The 22467-nt window shown below is 35.4% G+C and overlaps 1 protein-coding gene across 9 annotated transcripts in view; it reads left to right on the top strand.

Annotated features, from left to right (window-relative positions):
• ZNF280D (zinc finger protein 280D) overlaps positions 1 to 13118 on the top strand; it is a 49295-nt gene extending 36177 nt beyond the window's left edge. For 8 of the 9 annotated variants that reach the window (XM_068204032.1, XM_068204037.1, XM_068204034.1 and 5 more), the window contains one exon: positions 11292 to 13118. In XM_068204032.1, the coding sequence (XP_068060133.1) occupies positions 11292 to 11925 (634 nt within the window). In that variant the 3' untranslated portion in view covers positions 11926 to 13118. The remainder of the gene's footprint in view (positions 1 to 11291) is intronic. The other variant, XR_011003816.1, reaches the window with a different exon arrangement.
• The last annotated feature ends 9349 nt before the right edge of the window (positions 13119 to 22467 follow it).

Below are 22467 nucleotides of genomic sequence, written 5' to 3'. Positions count from 1 at the left end.
CTTACTCAGTACTCTGAAGTCTTGCTATTTTTGCTACCTTTTTTCCTTCTGACAGAAGCTGTGTTCCATCTTGAATGCTGCTGTTCAACTTCAAGCATCATTTACCTACTACAGGTTTTTCTTGCAGGACTTAATTCTGTTTTGACACAGCAACATTCAAAAAAGCATAGTGGGTTTGTGTTTTCATTGTGAGCATGCTGTTCATTTCAGAGGAAGCTGAATTCATACTTCACTTTCATTCAGGTTTCTGACAACAAGAAGAATGGAATGTGATTGCAGGTTTTTGTGGCTTTCAGAAACATTCTCTAAGAATTTCCCAGAGGTGACACTAGGTAGACACTTGGATTTGGAGTTATGTGAATTCTACCTCTTTTAAATGCTTATTTGAAATATTGTCCTTCAGTTCTTTTGCAGCTTTGCTACAGAAATTTAAGTTTCAAACTTGCATTTTAAACATTTATTAGGGTACTTACAGATCTGAGAGATTTGTGGAAAGGGTTCATGTAGAATCCATTGGCCTTGTGACATCCTGTTTCCATCTGTGTGAGGATCTTGAAAAAGTTACTCATGTGGCAAACTCATAAAAGTACTTCTAAATCATGAAAATAAACCTGCCTGACTTAGTATTAAATCTCTTATGATCCCAACAATTTACATGAGTAATGCAACATATTGGACCATATCTGCAAGGGCAGAGCATGAATATGCATGATATAACCAGTTTAGCTTGTGGTCAAAGAATTAAGATTTCATTTGTATGTAGCTTAACCTAACTTTTATTATTTTTAGGACATTGAGTGTCACTGCTTGACTAGCCAGTTATGTCTTATCTTTTTTTGAAAAGTTGTACAAACAAAGTAAATGTTTGTTTCTGTTATTCTGTTAAATGTAACTGTGTGGCATTTAAAGTTACATCTGTCAAAAATAGGAAATTTTTGCAAGAAGGTGGGATTAATAAAAAAAAAAACAACACCTAAAAATCCCGCACCCAATGACCTTTTCATTCTTTTGGGTGCAAATAAATTTAAATTTTTTAATGCTGTGTATGATTCATTTGAGTGTCTGGAAGATACCTTGAGCCACATAAAGTTGATTTCTAGAAATTCTTGAAGCTACAGTTATCCCAGAAAGTTACTTTTGGTTAGGTGTGGACAAAAAAGAAATGTTTGGAAAAGATTCCAGCTGAGTTTGTTCTGCTTACCCAGTGAGCCTTTGACTATAAGAAAACATGAGAGATTGCTGGGAAGACAGTGGCTCATGATTTGAGCTTTGTGTGTATGTGCAAATATATACAATTTTATTGTGTGAGAGCAGGACAAGCAATGAGACTGAATTTCAGAAACTTTTGTTACTGAGTCCAGGTCTCTTCTATTAGTCCTAGGTGGCTCTTCATCTATCAAATAAAGTTTCAGATCAAACTGAATGTAGACTTCAAGGTGTCTAAATCAATATTCTTACTTGACTTTTGCTCTGAGTCTCTTTGGTTTTATGGCTGATCCATTCTGTTGGCTGTCTCAAGGTGAAATTTTGTGCTCAGCTGTTCCTTTTTTATGGGCAACTTTTAAGGATTGACAGTTAAAGGGCATTTTTCATTGTTCTTAACTAGAAGTTCACGTAGAGGGAAGAATTCTTGGAGAGTTCTAGAAAGGTTTCAGAGCTGCTCAAAATTGTTGAACCAGCAGGCTGTACTTACTGGAGGTGGTCACAATCTTGGGTTTATTTTCATAATCTTTCCAGAAGCGCTGTAACTTCACAGATGTGAGAAAGCATTGCCTTTGTTGATGTTTGATGTTGCCTTTGTTGATGGATTTAAGATTTCTTGTATCATAGAAATGTTAGGAACATCACAAGGTGATAATTTTCTATGGTTTAGTGTCTATTCATGCAACTTCTGCCAATCACAAATTAGAGGGAACTGCTTTCTAAAACTATACCTAAACAAAATTAAGGTAGAGAGTATACATCATGAATCCAAAGTAAACCATAATAACAAAGATGTGGTTATAATGAAATGTTACAAACTCTGCTCATTTCCAAACCAACATAGATGAGCCAGTTGGAGTCTACTCTGTAAGATATGAAACATGAACACAAAAATCTCTCAAATATGATAATGTAAAATAACATTTATAATGGATATAAAATAATCTATAGATATTGGATCCAATTCACACACATTTAATTTAGTGGCAAAACTTCATTGAGACAAGAAAAACAGTATGTTTTGTCCTTGGATATGCAATATCTGATCTATTGATGTCTAAGTGAGTCTAACAGGAGTGATATTTTTATGACAGGAATGACTGTTTTATGATAAATGGCTATTTCCAACATATTTAAGTTCTTGCATATGAATCATTAAAGCAGTAAAGCTTAATATTTGGTGTTGCATCATCATATACTGGTGTGGCTACTCATGATTAAATACTTCAGAGTATTTAATGTCCTGACCCAAAAAAAGATGTTCTCATTTGATTCATCCTGATTATTTCTCTGTTAATTAGAAGAGTATTTTTACAGTGGTACTGAAACCAATCCTTTTTTGTAGATATTTTTCCCATCTATTGTTGCAGATTAAGATGTAATAAATAATAATATGTGATTGTTTATGCTACAGTTTAAGATGCTGCTTAGATGCTAGAACATTAATGTTAGAAAGAATTCATGGTGTGCTGATACTATGTGCTTAAATTCTTTAAAAGGTCAGGCTTAGACTGCTTTTTTGGATTTAGGAAAATACTTGTGGTTGATCAGTCTAATATTAGTATACAGTTTTCATAAAATTAAGTGGTAAAGCTGTTTTTTATGTCAAGTATTTTGCACCCTGTAGACAACCATTAAGACTCGCTGAGGTTGTGAATAATTTAATTTATGATTAATAACATTATCTAAATATAATAGAGGCAGCACCATACTTCAGCAGATTAAATTTGCCTTTAATGCAACATCAACAAAGAAGATTTAAGCATAAGCAGTTTTGAGGGGTTTGTTTGCATTTTCTTTTTTTCTGTAAGAAACCTTTGAAAGGTTAGATTTTGTTAGAATTGATGACTTAACAAGTTTGTAGGAGATACTTCTTGCTATCTGTGTGATAACATTTTCTTACAGAAACACAGAAAATCAATTTTGGTGATGTTGTGATAAGCTGTTTAATTAATGTGGTTTTCAAAGTCAATAAATTTAAATAATTTATAGCTCATCTAATGTATGGACTGTGCCTGTAAAGGTATTTTGCAGGAAGCATCCTCTCCAGATAGTAGTTGGAGGTCAGCTGCAATGTTTTACAGTTGTCCTAAAGTAAACTACAGCTCTGTTCTGGGTGTTTGGGTTATGGCAGACAAATGAAAGAAAACTGAACTTATATTAGGGATTAGTCAGGTAGCTTTATGCACTTAATTTAGCATTTCAGATCTTAAATTACTTCAGTCATGATTAAAAGGCCTTTCTAGTGAGGAGGAGATCATTCCTCAGGTAGAATTAGAATAAAAGTAATGCTCACTATTTTAAGACTGTTGGTTCCTGGTTTTCCTGGTGCAAGATAACTGGAAGAGCTTACATGAAACAAGTTTCTTATTTCTGTACACCCAATAAAACACTTCAGAATTCTGAAGTATGTTTAAGCTCAGCATAAGTATCAACTTTAAAAATCAGTTTCAGATTCGGAAATTGCTTTCTAAGTGTAAGTATCTTCATCCTTATCTCTATTTCAACCATACAGTATTTTAAAACATTGAATTCGTTATCCACACCGCAATCTCCATTAGAGAGAAAACAGCTCAGCTGAGGGGAATACCTTGTCTTTTCTACACATAGTCTGAGAGTATTTCTGAACTTTGTATCTAGTGTGAAGATCCAAGACAATTCTTTTTTAATTATACATAAATTACTAGTCATGGTGTTCAGAGGATCTGCATGGTGTAAGAATGCAGCTTTCTGTGCCTTACTGCAGAAAGCTGGGCTGTGTCAGAGGCACACCTTTGGTGGGGCTGCCACACCAGAGATGTGCAGTTTATAGTCAGTCCCTTTGGCTGAGTTGAATGTCAGCTTCCAATGAAGGAATGGTTTCTCTTCCTTATGTATCTTCATAATCAGAGAACCTGGAAATTGGTTACTGTGAGATCTGGATTAATATTGACTCTGAACTGTAATTTTTTGAGGCCTATCAGAATCTAAATGATCTAAAATATTAATCTAAATCAGAATCTAAATGATCTTAAATATATCAGTAAATATTCTTAGCGTTTTTTTCAGAAATATCATCTTTGGATTCTGATTTTTACAGATTTTTTTTCAGAAGTTGTGTTTTTGTCGCCCTTCAGAAAGGGCAGTCTTGTTACAGAAATCCCTGATGGTAAGAGAGTGAGAGAAGTCCTCAGACCTAGGAAAGATTTGTCTTGTAGCATTGCTGGCCAGCTTTCCAAAATACAAAGGGTTTGGTGAATTTCTTTAACAGAAGCAATGGTTTTGTGGAAATGAGAAGACCTTTCATTTTCATTCAGAAGTGTTAAGAATGATTCACTTACACAGACACACCTTTTCCATAGATTCCATTACCACTTCAGGTGTATTTTCCTTTAGTTTTTGTTTTTTATACCATATTGTTTTTCAGCATTATAGAAGGTGTCTGTCAAATTTGCATTTTTTCTCCATAGAATCGTGTTCCATAATACTGGCTTTTATTTAAAAAGTAAAACAAAAAATATGACATTCTTTGTCTAAACTCCAAATAAAAACATAGCAAAACCCAAACTTGGCACTGTAGCCCTTACATTTAGAAAAGACAGAGAACACAGAAGAGCAAAAGCTTCTTTGATGTTAACTGACTGAGCTTACAGAGCACCTGAACCAGGACCTTTCAGAACAGTGAGCTGCTGTCTGTCTGCCTGTGTGGTCTGGGCGTTTGGATCCTCTGGTTGCTTTTTCCAAGGTGCCATGGAATGCCTGTTGCTTTTGCTGCAGCCAGATGTGACATTTTGGCTGTATATTGAAATACACAGCAGGTGGTCGAAGGACAGACCCTTAGGGTGCTGAAGAACCAAAAATACAAATGGACAAATCGGGTAGTTTAAAAACATCACATTTAAAATTCTGAGAGATAAGTCAAGAAATCTTTCTCTCCTGGTAGTTCTCAAGGGCAAACAGGTCAGCCAGGGCAGAGGAGAGGAGAAGGTAGAGTGCAGTAATTCTGAGTTGGAAATTGTTTCTTAGCATGGCTCACGTGTGTTTGGGTTTTGTGCAATAGCCATATTGCAAGGAGTATCTTAGTATCTAGAAGAAGCTTAACTTTTGCCATACAATTTTCAAATATTTGCTGTGTAATTTGGCCTCATTGAAACAAAATATACCAGTTCTGTGGGGGGAAAATTACTTTGCTGAAAGTATGTATCATTGTATATGTGGTTTTAAATATGACGTGATAGAAATGATAATTTTTAATGTTCATCTTTATGTACAGTGTCCTTTCCTATTTTTGAACCAAAATTAAGTTACAGTTGTATTGACACAGAAAAAAAAAGTCTAAGTAATTACTTTTGTCACTTAGGCACTTAGGGTTTCCTAAATAAGAATAAGTGAGATACCCTGTAGTGTGGAAGATGCTTTTAGAAGACTGATTGGCTGTTTCTAAATGGCAGTTTTCATTCACATGGTTTTCTACTGTTCTAAAAATCGAAGAAAAAATTTGTTCATATTGTTTAGAGTTAAAAAGTTTTTTTCATTGGATAAGTTTTAATAGAGACTCAAAAGTTTCTTCGGTGACAAGCATTCTCTTGAGTCTTCAATATGTTTGCACTTAATGTAATAGCATTTGTTGGGCTCAAACCCTGTGTAATGCTTTCAAAATATATTCATTTCAAGTTGCTTTTCCTTCATGTTTTTTGCCCTTTTTGTGCTAGCAAAGCACAAGTTTAGTTCAGGTATTTTTTCTGTCCAAATAGAAAACTGTCCAGACTTAGTTTTCACCTGTTCACTAAGACATAATTGAAATTGTTTATTTATGGACAAGGCTACAATAGTTGCTTTCTAGTTTTGCTTTGTTTCTGTGGGCTTTGGTGGTTTTTTAGTTTTTGGTTTTGTTTTTTTTTTTTATTTGGAAGACTATTTGGAAACCTCTTTACTGAGATCTGTGCTCAGTCTCTGCTACATAACAGATTCATGGGAATATTAATGTGATAATATTTCTACAACTTCATATTGTCATCAGCTGCTCATGGATGTAAAATAAAGGAAATATCGTTAATTATTACAGAAAATTTCAATACTAGTTTATCTGAAGGAAAAACAGAAATACCAACTTTTGAAAGGTAAATACAATGATCAGTTGCATCTTGAAATCAACTACATAAAATAAAATATGCTGTGTTATTTATCAGGTAACTGGGCAAAAAATGTTTGATTAGCATTTTCATGACATTTGTTATGATAGAAAATTTTCAATGGCAGTTGAAAGATACTTTCTCAATGAGGCATGGAGAATTTAGGTTCCAAGTGTCAAAACACATTGTAAGTAATGCTTAAACAGCAAATTAATCAAAATTTATAGGATATTAAATAAATTGACCAACTTTTTTTTATTGTATTGTCTGAGTTAACAGTATTACTGGGACAATTGGGAAACAATTTTAAAATACAGTATAAAGTGTTAATTCTTGTCTATTTCTTTACATCTTTAAAAACCTATGTCATTTATAGAAAGCATACTCAACCAAATTTTTAGCAGAGCAAATGTGTGAAATTGTTGGGTAACTAGTAATTACAGCTCTACACTTAAATAATGTCAGTCTGGGGAAAGAATTGAAAGTCTACACTCTTTATTGGTACATATTGTGGATAGACTTATACTTCATATTACTCCAGATTCAACAGCCTGAAATATATTGTCCCAGTTAATGATCTTTCACAGTTGTTGGTGCAAATTTAACCTTTAAAAACTTAGTGAAAACTTAATTGTGATTATTTGTTATATAGGCATTTATAGTGCTCTAAAGAAAAAAAAATACTAACTGCTTTCAGAGTAACTCTGTCTGCTTCATCACTTTTTATTCTGTCATACACAGTTTGGGTCAAATTATTTGAAATTCTGCCTTCACTTAAAATGCTTGCTTAATAGACTAAAGGGTTCAGGTATTAGAAGTTCTCTCTGTCTTTAGGCTACAGATTAGTAAATGGTCACTGTAATTCTAGTGAATATGATGTACTATTTCTTCCTATCCTTGTGTCGAAGTAGATGAAAATTATTTTAATATATCAATCTGTTCTGTGCTTTCTGCTGAAAACTTTGATGCTGTTTCATAGGCTTTAAGACAGACTTTTGGAGTCTTGTAACTCTAGCGCTAGAGATTCTCATTCCTCACACTTTTCTCTGTTATTAACCCAAGGTAGTTATGTTGATATTATCAAGTAATGAGTGCCCCAGGAGCAGATCAGGAGATGAAAGCAGTTGACACTGAAAAGGCTGCATCTTTTCACTGCATTGAGGTTCAGAGGGGTTATTTCAGAGCAGACTGGTGTTCCCTGGACAGAGTGCTCATGCTGTGCACGCACACGCAGAGCTGCCTGGAACATCCCGTGTTGGTCTGGACTCTTGAGGACTCAGCTCCATTAGGGGTTGGAGCACTTGTGGATCAGAGCTTCCAGTTCATTTTCCTCAAAAAAGAAATGTAGTTTGCATGCCCCAGTACTGCCTTTTAAACCAAACTAGTTATGTGGGAACAATAAGGAATGGATCACACAAAACTGTTAATGTAAATGCAGCTGTAATACAAGTTTTGTTACCTGGAGAATCCTTTTCCACAGTCTGAAGGGAGTGTTTGCACACACTTTGCAACTACTCTGTATGCAGATGTGTAAATGTCACTTGTTTAATAGGGTTGGGTTTTTTTCTTTCTTGCTGTAGAAATTTTCCTTGAATTGTTTTTAAAATCCTAATATGATATAACCAATATAAAATACTCTAAATAATGCAGCAAAAAAGCTTGAGCTAATAGGATTTTGAAACACCAAGTGATAAGAGCCTATCTTTCCTCTGCCTCACTTGGCACCAAAATCTTATGTTTTCTGTACAATGAGAAAAAAGAAAATTAAATTGCTTTAATTTTTAAGCTTCTGTCCCCTGAGGTGGGGGTATGTTGTAGATGTCGGTGAACCCAATGGGAAGAATGATGATGTCTAACTCCAGTTCAGAAGGCTGAATGATTTCTTTATTATAATTATGCTATAATACCTTAATATACTATGTAAAAGAGGGTACTAAAAACTACATGCTACTTTCTCTATCATATCTAACTGCCAACAACTCGTGACCCTGTTCTCCAGAGTCCAGACACAGGTGGATCTCATTGGCCATCAGGCCCAAACAATCCACCGTGATCCAACCAAGTGCTCACCCCAGGTAAACAATTCTCCAAACACATTCCACAAGAGAAAAACAAGGAGCACAAATAGAAATTGTTTTCTCTTTCATTTCTCTCTGTGCACCTTTATAAAAACCCTGAGAGAGAGAGAAATGTGCTTGCCACAGGGGTGTTCGTACTTGGTAGTCTCATCTCTCGCATTCAGAGCTATGGCTTTTGCTGCTCCCTTGAAGTGGTGTTACTGTAAGCCCTGACTTCAGATAGACTCAATGGCAGACAGTTCATTAATAGATCCCATACTTGGTCAGGTCATGAACCTGGACTCCTTGGTTTCATTAAACAGAAGTCAGATTTTGCATTCCAACTGTTCACTGCCATCCTGTTTTCTGTATAATACAGCTGTTAATATTCTCGCATTCTCCTGTAATTTGATGGCTGAATTTCCAGTTTTCTTAACTGTAACCAGTCCTATTTGCACACAGAGTACTAGAAGAGTACTTTTAGTTGCTAGTACTGGATAGAAGGCTTTTCTTTGTCCGCTACTGACATACTAACAGAATGAATTCTTGAAATATTGTATGATTTTTCTTTTAGTGTGGTATTTTAGATTATCACAATTGCTACAGTCTGCTGATTCATCTGCAGTTCATTGCAGAGGGAAATTATTTCTTTGGAGAACTGTTCTATCTCAAGGAACTTATTGTTGTGCTTAGCGATCTGAAAGATCATTGTTGTTTGTGGGTAATTGTGTATATATGTGTATATATTTTTATTTTCTTCCCCTACCACTTGTTTCTCCCTTTCTGTGTCTTGGCAAAAATGAGTGAGAAAAGGGGGCTGGGTGGATGAAGCTGAGATTTTGGTTACTAGAAGGTGAAAAAGATTGTAATCAATCTGTTTTATACGTTATGGGCATATTTGTTCTTTGAGGAGTTACTTGATGTGAATCTTGATGTATATAATCCATCTGGGTTTTTCAGTATGGAAACACTGCTCTTTGTGGGATAATTAGTTATTAGTCATCCCTTTATTTAAAACATTTTTTTTGCTTTGTTTTTGCATATCTGTTCAAAACTTCTCACATAAAACACAATACTGTGCCTGTTAGCTCTGCAACTCATCTTGCCCTCAAGCTACTTGTTGAAAAATAGCACCCAAATGTCATATGTGTATGCACTGCTTCATGAAGAGTTGACTAGATTTTCATATGAAAAGAGTTCTAAATATTGAACTAGTGTATATATGGCTCTGTATAACTGAAGTGTTTCTCTGGAATAGGTGAAGAAATCAGGAACAGTTACGACAAACCAGTTATGTCAGCCTCAGCTGATGGGTGCTTCTGAGCATTGGCTTTTGTACTGGACTTAGTCTTGAGTTTTCCTTCCAATATTACCTTTTTTGCCCTTTTCTTTCTAGATGTTTAAGAGAGAACTTGGATACATAAATTGTGTATTCGAGAATGCGATCTACTCTTTAGCTACTCCACTAAATGAGGAAAAAACCCCAAACCCTAACATTTCTGTTTGACAAAAGTAGCAAATACAGGTTGTAATTTGGTTAAGAGTTTGGCCTATCTCTTGAGTTCGTTCCTTATAATAAATGGAAAGTTAGTGTAACAGGATTAAAAGATTCCTATGACTACCCCAGTGACCACCAAAATTTCACCACTGAAGGATATCCCAACAGTTTTTTGTTCCTGCTCAAATTATTCTTCTGACCTAGAGTAGAAGTAGGAAATGGCATATTCTTGGATTAGTTTACTTAAATAAAAGAAAAACTTGAAAGCATTTCTGAATGGTTGGAGCTCCTTTTCCAGAATAGCCATTTTCTGTAGAGCTTAGTATCATTTATCATATAAGTGAATCACTGGAATTGTTTTAAATGAGTAGAACATATGTAGGTTTTCAGCTTGAAAATATATGAGAAAACATGTAGCAAGGAATTGGTTCTTCCTTTTAAGAGTTCTGAACTGTGTATTGCTTACAGAATTTGAGTGGCTTTAGCAAAAAAATGTTTAAAACCACTTGAATAAATATAATAAAAAGGCATTTTGATTAATGAGCTAAGTGGTGATATTGTGTTTCTCACAGCTTTTTTTTCCTGCATGTTACTGTTCAGATTGTTACTTTCCATTTAAATTTTAAAAGTTCATTTGAGAGAATTTGCTCTTAATTTCACTCTGTATATAGAATTTATATCTGAAATCAGACAAATTCTTGTTCTTCCAGCTTTTTCTTTCCTCTCCCCCACACTTTTTTTGTCTGTCACCATCATCATTTTAGGTAATTCCATCTGCTTATCATTCTGAAAAAACTTCAGATTGATTAAAAATTGTATTAAACTTTTACCATTTAATCTTTATAGAAAAAATTGAACTTCTCTATTTCTGTGCTTCCTCTTTATAAACACACAGTTTTACTCTGAAAGGTGACTGAAAATGCTGCTTCACAGATTTACTTTTTCAGTGAATCCAGATTGTGATTGCTCAAATAAATTTTGGATTTGTTGATTTAGATTTCCAGCTGTTAGCTTTATTCTCATGAGTATTGCAGAGTCAGTTGGTGGTATAAAGGTAAAAAGCAATTTAATCTGCATCTGTGTCAAAGAGGCTGTGGACGTAGAGGAACTACAGGTGTTATTTTGGGAAATTCTATGTGCCACACAAATGCAACCGTCCTATCTGGAGCTGAAATACAAGAACTAGAGTATTAATTGACTGCTAAATACAAGGCTGAGTTTGTAAATAGATGAGAAAAATGCAGCTATTAATTAAATTCTGCCTTTCTTGCTCTGAAGTCTCATGACAAATCTCAAAGAGGAAATCTTTAATACCCCTCTGAGTGTCACTTTGCTGAGCATAGCCAGGCATTGCTTTATTTCATTTATAACATAAAATTATAAAAATCGTATCTAAAAATAACTTGTTTTGGGTTTTTTCAGCAAACAAGAGCATGACTCTTCAGATGAAACAAAAGAATGCAGTAGAAATGAAACAAAAAAAGTTGCATCTGTTGAAAAGAGGGAAGACTCATCACTGTCAAATACGGAAAATGTTTGTAGTTTGGAACTCCCTGGCAACAGCTCAAAGAATTCTTTGCATGAGAAAAGAGCATACTGTGATTCAGCTAATAGCAAACAGTTAGTAGATGACAAACAAAAGTGTACTCATGATGAAAGCGAGATGAAAATGTGCCAAAGTTCAGGTGACATTGTCCTGAATGAGCAGACTAAAGTGCGTACCTGGGATGAAGCTGCGCTTTCAGCCAAGAATGTGAGGGACTTAAAGCTGACACTGGGTGAAGATGTCAGTTTTGAGCAGTTCCTGAGAAAGAGGGATGAACCTGAATCTGTTAGTTCAGACATAAGTGAGCAAGGCAGTATTCATTTGGAGCCTTTAACTCCGTCAGAAGTACTAGAGCATGAAGCTACTGAGATTCTCCAAAAAGGTAATGTCGCACCATCATCAAAGAAAGTGGGACAGCTCGCTGAACAAACAGATGAGACTTCTAGAGAAAGCAATCCCAGCAGAATGGAAACAACTGCAAACAAGACAGATGAGAATGAAGCAAGCTGAAATTGTGTTAATTTTGTTTGTTTTAAACTATGGTAAGAACACCATGGACCATTCCTGATGAGTGTGCTCATGGATGCTAAAGACTGAAAATTTTAAAAGGGAGGAGAAGAGAAAGAGACACCAAAGGGAAGTTTGCATATGGAGGTAGCATGTATGTGTATGTATGACTGAATTCATTAAGCTTCAAAAAGGTAACATGTTAAAATATATCTTCCTGTCTCTTGGATGTGATATATTATTAGATTGATACTTGAAAGAGGTATAAATTCTAACTTTTTTATAGTTAACTAGCCCAGGATAAGGTGATTTGTTCGCCCAGAAAGTATTTTTCTAAATTCTTTAGTGTGAATATTATTGAACTGGGGATTGAGTAGGAGTTCACTTCTGATGCTGATATGGAGCACACTTATAATGAAGGTTATTGGTCTGCTGATAGTTTAGGTAAATATAAACCTTGGAACTTGGTGTCACATTCCTGTCTGTAAAAGCACGTAAACAGAAGTATATGAATTCGTGCACCTCTGTACAGGTGTAATCCTGCCAGGCTGTAAACTTACCTTAATAAACTTTCAGTGAAAGTGAAATTATTACAATAAAAAAATATATTTGTGGGGTTTTCACTGTGCAGGCTGTGCAGAAATACCAAACATAGCTGTACAAAGTAGGACATAATGCTGAAAGTACTGTAGCTGTTAGGCTTTTACCATTGGTTTAATTACTCTTAGCCGTAGACCCATAGGAATGGTTTGTAAGTCACACCAAAGTATGGTTTGATGTAAAAATGGTTTTAAGCAAAAATAAGGAAAACTCCAAACTGGAAACACCACCTGGCATGCATTTTGCCATTTTGCAGCTGCTACTGGCTAACTTAAAAATAGGACACAAGGGCATATAAAATAGAATTGTGCAGTTCAATTTCAGGACTTTTTGTCTAAATTATGTACAGAAAGATGGCTGCTGGTTTTGGTTTGGTTTTTTGGTTTTGGGGGTTATTTTTGTCTTCTAGTTAGCTAGATTTAGGAATGCATATGATTAAACAGTAGCTTGCTCCTTTGATTTCATTGCTCCATTTGAAACATTCAGAATGTGCTTTTGACTTACAGTTTTGTTTTTAATGAATGTTAAATGTTTTGAACAGCTGTTAAAGTACTGCTGTAAATTATTACTTTTTGAGTAAATATTTGCAACAAAAATTTGTCTTTGTGTATAATTTTATGCTCAACTTGAAACTTTGGGCATACCCTTCTCCTGTTTTTTAAAAAGATTTAGTGACAGTTCCCAAGAAATAAGTAGCTTCATTTTTGTGAATTTTAGAACTATGGTTCGTTGGGGATTTTTTGTTTAGTTTTGGTTGGTCTGTTTGTTCGTTTTATTTTAGAATTAAATGAGCAAGTGCCTATGCATAAACATTTTTTGTACCCGTGTATTGTGATACGATGTGCTAACCTTTCCAGACTATACAGATATTTTTCTGGCCCATCAGCCTGCAACTGAAGTTTGCTCTGTCCTCTTAAGTTCACCGAGCTCTGCTGCTAAGTGAGTCTAACAGTATTAAAATCTAGAGACTATCCAGTTTACTATTGGGACCTCTAAATAAACCAGATCTCAACAGCCTCAGAAGTTCCTTCAAGCTCTAAAGAGATGTCTAATTTAAATTTTGGACTGCATCTTTGTTGTCATCCATGCACGTGTAGAAGATTTTAAAAAAGAAAAGTGGAACAGTTTATGTACTCACAGCTCTTTGAGATCTGCCTCTTGACGAATTTCAAATACCACAGCACATGAAAAAGCTGGGAAGAATAAGTTGCATTATTCCTTTGTTCTTTAAAGATTTTAGCGAAATCATTAAATAGTGGTTTGGTTAACCAGTCTGATGTCTTCATGCTTTTACACATGCAAGGTTACTCAATGTGAAGCTTCATTTTATGCAGTTTAAAGCAGGTAATCAACTACAAAACTGGATGGGTATGTTATCAAGGGAGTTCTGAATGCATCTGTGTTGGAACCCAGGGAAATCTGTAGTATTTTAATCTGGTTGGTGATATTCCATGCAAATTATATATTTTGAATAATGCTCTGATATGTGGTGTTAGAAAAGATAAAGTTCAACTGCAGCCAGTTGCGATACTTGAAATTTCCACATGTGTCTTTTATTATGCATTTAAACTTTTAAAACATCTACCATTTTAATAAGAATTTGGAAGGATTTGGCCACATAGTGTTGAGAAAAGGTGATAAATGGAACTTAAACACCTGCTTATTTGGCAGAATTATATCCATATCATCTCAGCTGCTTATTACATAAAATATCATTTGTTTCAAACCTTGTTGACAATGCTTATGCAAAAAGTAATGTTACGTAAAAACCACTCAAATATCTTCTGGTCCTTCTGGAAGAGGAGGTGCAAGAACTTGATTGTTCTAACAAGATCATCAGATAGCTTTTCATATACAGAGAAGGAATATCATGAAAATACAGGCATGGTATTTTTGTGAAGGAGGAAATCTAAAACTCGTTACTATTTTTCCTATATGAAGTAATAGATTTGCTCATAAACACTGTAGGAAACTGCACAAGTACAAAGACAAATTTGTATAGTGTTATCTGGGAGGTTTCCCACAAGTTGAATTGGTACTTGTGGCAGAAGCTGCTGTGGAGAGTCAAGTTTCATTAATGCCTTTTCAGTTAACTGAACAGAACTGCACATAATTCAATTTGTTATTTCTGAGTCATTTAGAAGTTGTTTTTTCCATCTGGCCATCAGTAGTTCTTACAGTGTGTCACCTCTGTTTTTGTGCTGGAGGAGACATTCACATTTCAGTTTTCATTGCCTTACCAAAAACCAGTCACTTAGTTCTTAGTGTCCATAGTAGGATCACCCTTTCCCCTCACCTCAGCTTGTTTATATAGTGTTTACTTTTAAGGAAGTCACGTCCCACGTGTATGCTGTCTACATTATTGACAATTAATAGAAAACTGCAGTCATCATCATGATCTGTGAACATTCAGTCACTTGGCTTTTCCTCAAGTGCAACCAAGTGTCTCTTTGTCTTGTGCAGCTTGGGAGAGAAATTTTGGTTCACCTGTGGTTCAGATTTTCTAAATGGAATGGCTGAGTAAATACAAAAAAAATACAATTGTAGGACATATTGAATTATAAATATTGGGTGATGTATTTTAAAGAAGAAAGTTTTATTATAAAAACTATCTACTTTTCTTTTCCTTGGGCAGAGAGAGAGAAGAGCCTTGGGCAATATGTGTTAAATCTCATTTCTGTCGTGCTACTTCTAGAAGGAATCAGAAACTAAATGTCAGGGTAAAGAATCATGAGAAATGCTTGTATTCTGCAACACCTTAAATAAAAGATCTTAAAGCATTTCTGCAGGCATTAAGCATTGTTATTTATATGCTAGCATGAAGAAAAGTCAGTTTTTTCTAGTGTCAGATACACAAGTATTCCACTAAAGACTGTGACCATAGGCTGTGACAGCAGAATTTTGTTACAGACCACATAGATTTTTTTGTGGTGGGCAATTTTATACCTAATTGTTCTCTTTTTGTTTTCATTAGTGTTGGTTTTTGCAGCTTGTGAACTCTACTTTGTCTAGTTGTATCCTGTATATTTTGATGCTTCATATGCCCTTAATAAAAAGGTAAGCATGTTTTATGATTACATTGAATGATTTTTGCTTTGAAGAAAATGTTTATTCTGGTTTTAATGTAGTTCAAAAGGACAGTTCTCAGTCCCTCAATGAAGGATGGCATGATCTCCTCTGAACGTTGTTTTTATGTAGGATTTTTCCCAATTAATTCTGTGCTAAAAGGGAAAGTATGTTCACTGGTATTTCATATTAGCTTACAGGCACTATGCAGAGTTCCTTTGAGTTTTGGATCACTGCTATAGCTCTAAGACAGCTAATCAAAATTTTGTACTCAGTCATTTCATTGACCCAAATTAACCTTGTAAAGTTGGTGTTTCCTTTTTGCACCAGATTAAAAAACACAAAAAAGTGGAAAATGTTTGTCTATGAAATAGGTGGAGGGAGGTGAGTGTAGTTGTGCCTTCAAGGTGCTATAAAGTTCATGTGTTTATTGACATAAAAATGTGCTGGGTTTGTTGAGGGGCTCTTTCCTGTTCAAACCATTATATCAGACAGGCTGAGTTTTTTCTGAACCCCGGAAAGATAACAGTGATGTTATATCTGTATCTGCATTTATGTTTGGGCAAGTTTATCATCATATTAAGGAAATTGACTGCTCAAATTACATGTGTGAGCTGTAATCAGGCCAAAATAAGATCAGGTCCATGATCAAAACCAGTAGCTTTTCAGCAAGCAATTCTCCATTTTTAAGCAGCATTGCCAGGTTGCTTATGTTATAAATCTAATGTAAATAAGCTGCATTTCATACTCAAGTTCACTAAAGTCTCAGTGTTAGGCGATTATGTCAAAAGGGCTGTTTTCTCAAAATATTTTTGTGAATAAAGTGGTTTCTTTATGAAGGAAGTTGTCTCATACTGACAGTATTGAAAATGTAACCTTCATCTGTTTTGCTCCTAAGTAGTGTAATTAAGAATTAGTCCTTTTGATTAAAGGAAAATCACCTGCAGGTCTGTTCCTTACAGCCTCGTGTGAGTTTTTCATATGGATCTGTCATGATATTCTAGCAACCAATTGAAGCCCTTGTTTTCCTCTCTTTTACTGCTTTAGAATTGGAACATGAATGCTTAGTAGTTTTTAAATTGTGTATGTATTTAAATTACCTGTGTGTTTACTGCCTGAAATGAGGATTGAACTTTGTGTACCAGTTTCTCAGATTTTCAGGCAAGATTTGTCTTTCCACCTAATCTTGGAAAGACTTCACTACTTCTTGGGGCTTACAAGTTGAAGGCAGATAGAATCATTTCCAGGTTATTTAATGAAATCCAGTGGATTTGTTAGGTATCACTTCAGTGGGACAGACTAGAGGCAGTCAAAATGAATCCCGGTACTGTGAGTAGTTAGGAATAATGCAGCCTTAAAGGAAAACTTCAGAAACACAGAACTTGACCGACAAATGGTGGCAGTGTAGGAAGTCATGTGAAGCCTTAGCTACATTGGACTATTCCTGCATTCCTATTTTCTTTGTGTACACACACAGAGTCATGTGCAACTATAATGACAACATAACTTGATTTTATTTTCCCTGATGTACCTGAACAGAGTAATAAAACACAAAGAGGATCTTGTTTTTATCACATTAAAAATGAGAGTTCAGAGGCAATCCTTAGGCTGTTTTGAGCATAAACTTGTCTAAACAGATTGTTCTAAAATTGCCCTTATCCTTGAATTAGAGCATTTTACTAATCCAAGCACTCTTCTTGACTAAGTGAGCTACTCAGCTATCTTGGAAACTTTTAGCATATTGTTGCCTGTTAATTGCTATTCATATTTTGACAGTAATAAAAATATGTTGTCCTCTCACATAATTTATGGTTTATATTAATGTATTCTTTATTTAATGTGTTGGTTCTTTCCATCAAAAACATGTATTGTTTGAGAGAGCTTACAGACTACTTACACTGTTACGAGAATTCCTTGGTCACATCTCTTTTACATGTATGTTAACCTGCAAAACATACAGGGAACAAGGAAAGGGAAGTATGAAAAAAATGTTTAGGTCAGTCTTGTGCTTATCCTTAATTAGAGAGGGTAAATATATCCACTCTGAACTGACTCCCTGCCATAATAGCTGTATTCTCTTCCTTATAGGTGATGCTAAAGGTGATAGGAATTCTGAACAGAATCTCCAGAGAAAATACAAAGCAGCAAACAAAGAGTGTTACTGGATTACCAAGATGTCTCATTGCAATAAAAGATCAATAAGAAACAGCAGAAAATGGGAACTTTACTGTGAGTGGAATATAGAACATGTACAAGCAAAATGCTTCTACTTTTAGTCTTTTATTTAATAAGAGTTTGGTTAATGAGAGTAGACATCTCAGTATATTAAGAAACAAGAGATTCTGTGCAGCATCAGACAAAACTGTTACCAGTCACATCACAGCACGAAGATTTGACCTGACTATAAACTGATATTCTTGAGTTTAATGTACACCAATTAGTTAAAGATCAGTAATTGATGAAGCTCACTTGGTCCGAACATAGTTCTTGTCCATCAAGTGAAATACACATCATTGCAATGTATCTGGCTATGGGGAGGTGAAAAGCACTTTCTGCACCTCACTGGTGTTATCCACTATCCACTTTCGTCTCAGTCTTGGGGTCAGCTTCATTTACACTGCTGAACGTGCAGAGAAGGAAACATTTATGCTTGCTGGAAATCTAGAGAAAACCCAACAAATACTTGGGTATAAAAGTAAAAATATTGACTTCCCCACTGTGCCAGCAGGCAGAATGCTGTGATTGTAGAGGTCATGTCACAGAACCATTGATCAGGCTCTTCCACATAGTGTCCAGTGGAGCTCTGGAGGAAGTTACTGAAGCTGAAAACAGCTAAAAAAAATGCAGATTCATCTGTTTAGGTTTCACAAGAGTGCCCTTTAAAATTCCAGTGGGTTCTGCATCAGATGCTTGTATTTTTGTTATTCCCATTGTCAGCAAGTTCTGTGTTGCAAATTGTGCATGACTTGAAAAGTCAAAAGGTAAAAGTTGATCAGAAAAAAGTTCACAGAAGAATTCCTTTGTTCCACACATAGGTGTGAAAAACCTGGATTGCCTGGGAACATGCATGTGAAAAGGCTCTCCAGGCAGGTGGTGATGTGGAGCAAAGGTGTGAGCAGCCCTTCTACTGCCTGGGAAGGGCTCTGCCAGCCGCTGCTGTGAGGGTGAAGCAGACAAGCCGTTGCTCTGTGTGTAGAGGGATGGCTGCAGTAGGTGCCTGTGAAACCACAGCTTACTGCTATTTTCACCTTCCATGGACTGTTGCGGTATGTGGTGGGTAAAGGAATTGCAAGGGTAACGGGTGGCAGCTGTGAAATGGAGACATGCTTAACTAGACGTGAGAGATCAGAACTGGAGTCCCTACAGGCAATCCAGACAATGACTGCTCCTATTACTACGGAAGCAAGAGGGTTGTTTAGGGGGTTTTTGTTGGTTTTGGGGTTTTTTTTTTGGGGTGTTGTTTCGTCTTTGTTGGGTTTTTTTTTAACAGTACAATATAATTTTCAAATTATGAGTGAAAATTTGGGTGAAACTGAGCTTCAGCAAACTCAGTAATGAGCTTAGCTTGGCTTACAGTAGCTGTAGTGGTGATGGAGTCTGTAGCCATTATAAGAGGATATTAGTGAAATTGAAAATAGGAGTAATTGGACCATGTTCAGATGTTGAAAAACTTTGCAAAAGGGCAAAGAAAACAACTATAAAATATTCTGGTTTTCCTAAAATGGAAATTGAGAGACTTCTTGTCAATGAAACATGATAAGTTTATTAAATATGTTACAGAATGTATGGGGTTTATCTGCTACAGTTTTTCTCCTTAATTTCAGCTGTATATATGCTACTGTAACTTCAGAACATCTGGGTGCAGTGATTTTTTTGGTTTCTGCACCTGCAAGTGTAAGTACACACATAAACAAAAAAGAAATTAAATCTTTCACAAAGCCAAAGAGAAAGAAAAAACCCAACCAGGCATGAAGCTCAGGGGAGCAGTATGACAAGTGCTGAGCTGTAAACAAGCTTGAGAGGGATTTAATTCTTATGACAAGCGCCAGTGGTAGCATCTCACATGGACTCAGCATATGCACACATTTCAGAGGAGGAATCACAGAGGACTTAATGCAAATATAAAAAAGCTCAGAGCACATCAGCCTATGCTGTTCTAAAAATAGCCCAAAAAATCAGGATGAGCAAGGGTTGTAATTATCATGATTTTTCGGATTTTTGCCACTTGTAGGAGGTTTTGTGGTTTGTGCTCACACTGTAATTAGACTTTATAACATGCAAACTACAAACTCTTTAGGATAAGGATTGGTTCATATATTTGTAGGCCAAGTTCAGTAAGACCTCACTGGGTGGTATTTTCAGGATGATAGTACAATACAGCCACTGAGTAATAGCTGCCGTTCTGAGTTTAAAGAAGCTTATTTTAGGTCATAGGATTTTTGTTGTTTGTTAAGGAAAGAGAAATGAGATGTAATTTGGTATCTAAATTAAATTTTAAAAGCCTTTAATGCACACTTCTTCCCTAATTACAGTCAGGTCCTTTCTCTCAAATACACTTGTAACTGCCTCATTTCTCTAGCAACATTCTGAACGAGTACACACTGCAAAATTTCTCCATGGCAGTTGATGAGTTAGTGCTGCAAGATGTAGCCTGTTTCACTCAACCCTCAAACAGCTTTGGGATGAGTAGCACATGCTCCCTGTGCTCCAGCCACTGGATAAGTTTGGCTCATTTAAGAAATTATTCAACTTAGATCTTCAGTTTGATGTTTTCTTTTCTGCTTTCCTCAGTCTGCAAAAAATAATTTAATGGTTACATTTACTAGCAAAGGGTTAATAATCACTGGAGCTCTGCAGGCTTAGCTAAATACTGTTGTGTTGTAGTTAGCTAAAAAAATTACTTTAACAATAGTTTCGATTTCATTGCAGAAGGTGGACTCTAGGAAGAGAGCCTCTCCTGCACCCAATTTTCCTTGCTCACTTAGATGGTTGATAATTGGGAAAACATGTTACTTAACAAAAGTTCTGTTATGTTATAAATATGCTGAATTTTAAATAGCAGTTTACAACACTGATATTTCTGGATTCAAATGTGAGGTTTTATGTATGTGTGCAAATTACCTTTCATTTGTATGATGGTTATTAACCTATTTCTGGATATGTGTCTTTTATTACAAGTGATAGAAAATGGCCCTTCATTTGCAATAGTTGTGAATAACCCTCAAAATAACAACAGACTTGACTTCACCAGTGGAGTAGTTTGTCGCTTTTGGCACAGAAAGCTAAAGCTGCTCTTTCATTCTCTCACAAACACATTAACATCAACTGTTTTAAATATTTTTTATTATTATTTTTATTTCTATAATTTTTCATTTGAGGACAAATGAGCATAAGAAGGGCTCATTTTGTTCTACAGTGAGTATTCTAATGGGTTGCAAAACTGTTAATAAGCATTATGTCTTCTTGGAACCTGTAATTATTTACTTTACTAATTGAAAATTACCTGGATAGATCAATGAATAGAAGAGCACAATATCAGAATCCTTTTTTACCAAGTGACTAGAAAGAAAATTCTTTGTTACCAGAGCAGATGGAAACTCTGTCTCAACTGTCCATTATTTACAGAAGTTTTGAGAATCATGTATAGTTTAAAATACTGAAGTGGTTTAACCAAGCATTAAAATTCAAGCATCTCTGAATCTTGAAAGACAAATTGTGCTGTAGTTTGGATCCTGTAGTGTTTATTTTCTGTTTGAATAGTAGTAGTTCTTTGCATAGTTCTTTACAAATATCTCTTCTTAAGGAGGGTCTCTACATTTTTTTTTTTGTAATTAACAGAAATTAAGTTCATAGAACATTATTGTATGCTCTATTATTGAGCCTTGCTCACATTTCTAGTGGGGTAACTAAATCAAGTGAATAGCAAGCTACCAGTAACTTATAATTTAAATCTTGCTACATTTAAGTGTGAGACAGTACTTTTAATCCTCTGGTTGCTTATATTGGTCTGAGCATTCAGAAGGTTGAAAATGCTGCATTTACTAGATTTCTCTTGGTAAAAGACAGGCATTCATTAAGGATGATGAAGATGAGTTTTACCAGAATGCAAAATTATCCTAAACCCTTGAGTTTAAACCTTGCTGCATTAATTTCAGCCCTCTGTGGATGCACAGGCCAAACATCAGTAACCTGCAAGATTTGTTAAAGGCTTTACTCTTCTAACTCCCACTGGGGTATTTTAATGTTGACAGCTGTTAAAATTCTTAAACTGGAGCTTCACATCAGTATTCTCTTCCTCACAGACACCTGTAATGGGATTTATCTGTTTTCTTTGTTATTCCCTTTGCTCATTTAAATGTAATGTGCATTTCTCATCAGACCACTGGATTAGTTCTATATATATTACTAAAATACACAGATACATGAACACACATATATTTGTCCTAGAAGAACAGAGCATGGTATTTTGGATGTGATTAAAAAGATGGGCAAAGATAAATACAGCACTATAATCCTTGTGCATTTCTTAAAAAAAAAAGACTTTTTTTTTTTTTCTTGTGTGGCCAGGAAGGTGCAGCTTCTTGAAGCTCCTGAGATTTTCATCTTCCCTGTCTCCTCATCACTGAGCTGTGTTCTGGGAGAGAAGAAGTTAATTCTATTTATACTTCTGTTGCTTTACCACTAGTCACGGGCTCCTCCCCTGACCCTCCAGTTCCTCTCTTTTGATTTATAGTAGTTGGAATTGCAGCTTTGGTAACTGTATTTTCCTGAAGGATTTAGCCAGATATTGGACTAGTATTGTATTGCTTTAAGGATCACTAATTCCAGGGCCTTTGTTGTGCAAATTATGTGTAAATAGATGTGCTAATGGGTGTTTTC

This window comes from Anomalospiza imberbis, chromosome 13, assembly GCF_031753505.1.
Source record: "Anomalospiza imberbis isolate Cuckoo-Finch-1a 21T00152 chromosome 13, ASM3175350v1, whole genome shotgun sequence".
NCBI classification, from domain to species: domain Eukaryota; kingdom Metazoa; phylum Chordata; class Aves; order Passeriformes; family Viduidae; genus Anomalospiza; species Anomalospiza imberbis.
This window is presented reverse-complemented; position numbering and strand designations above follow the sequence as displayed.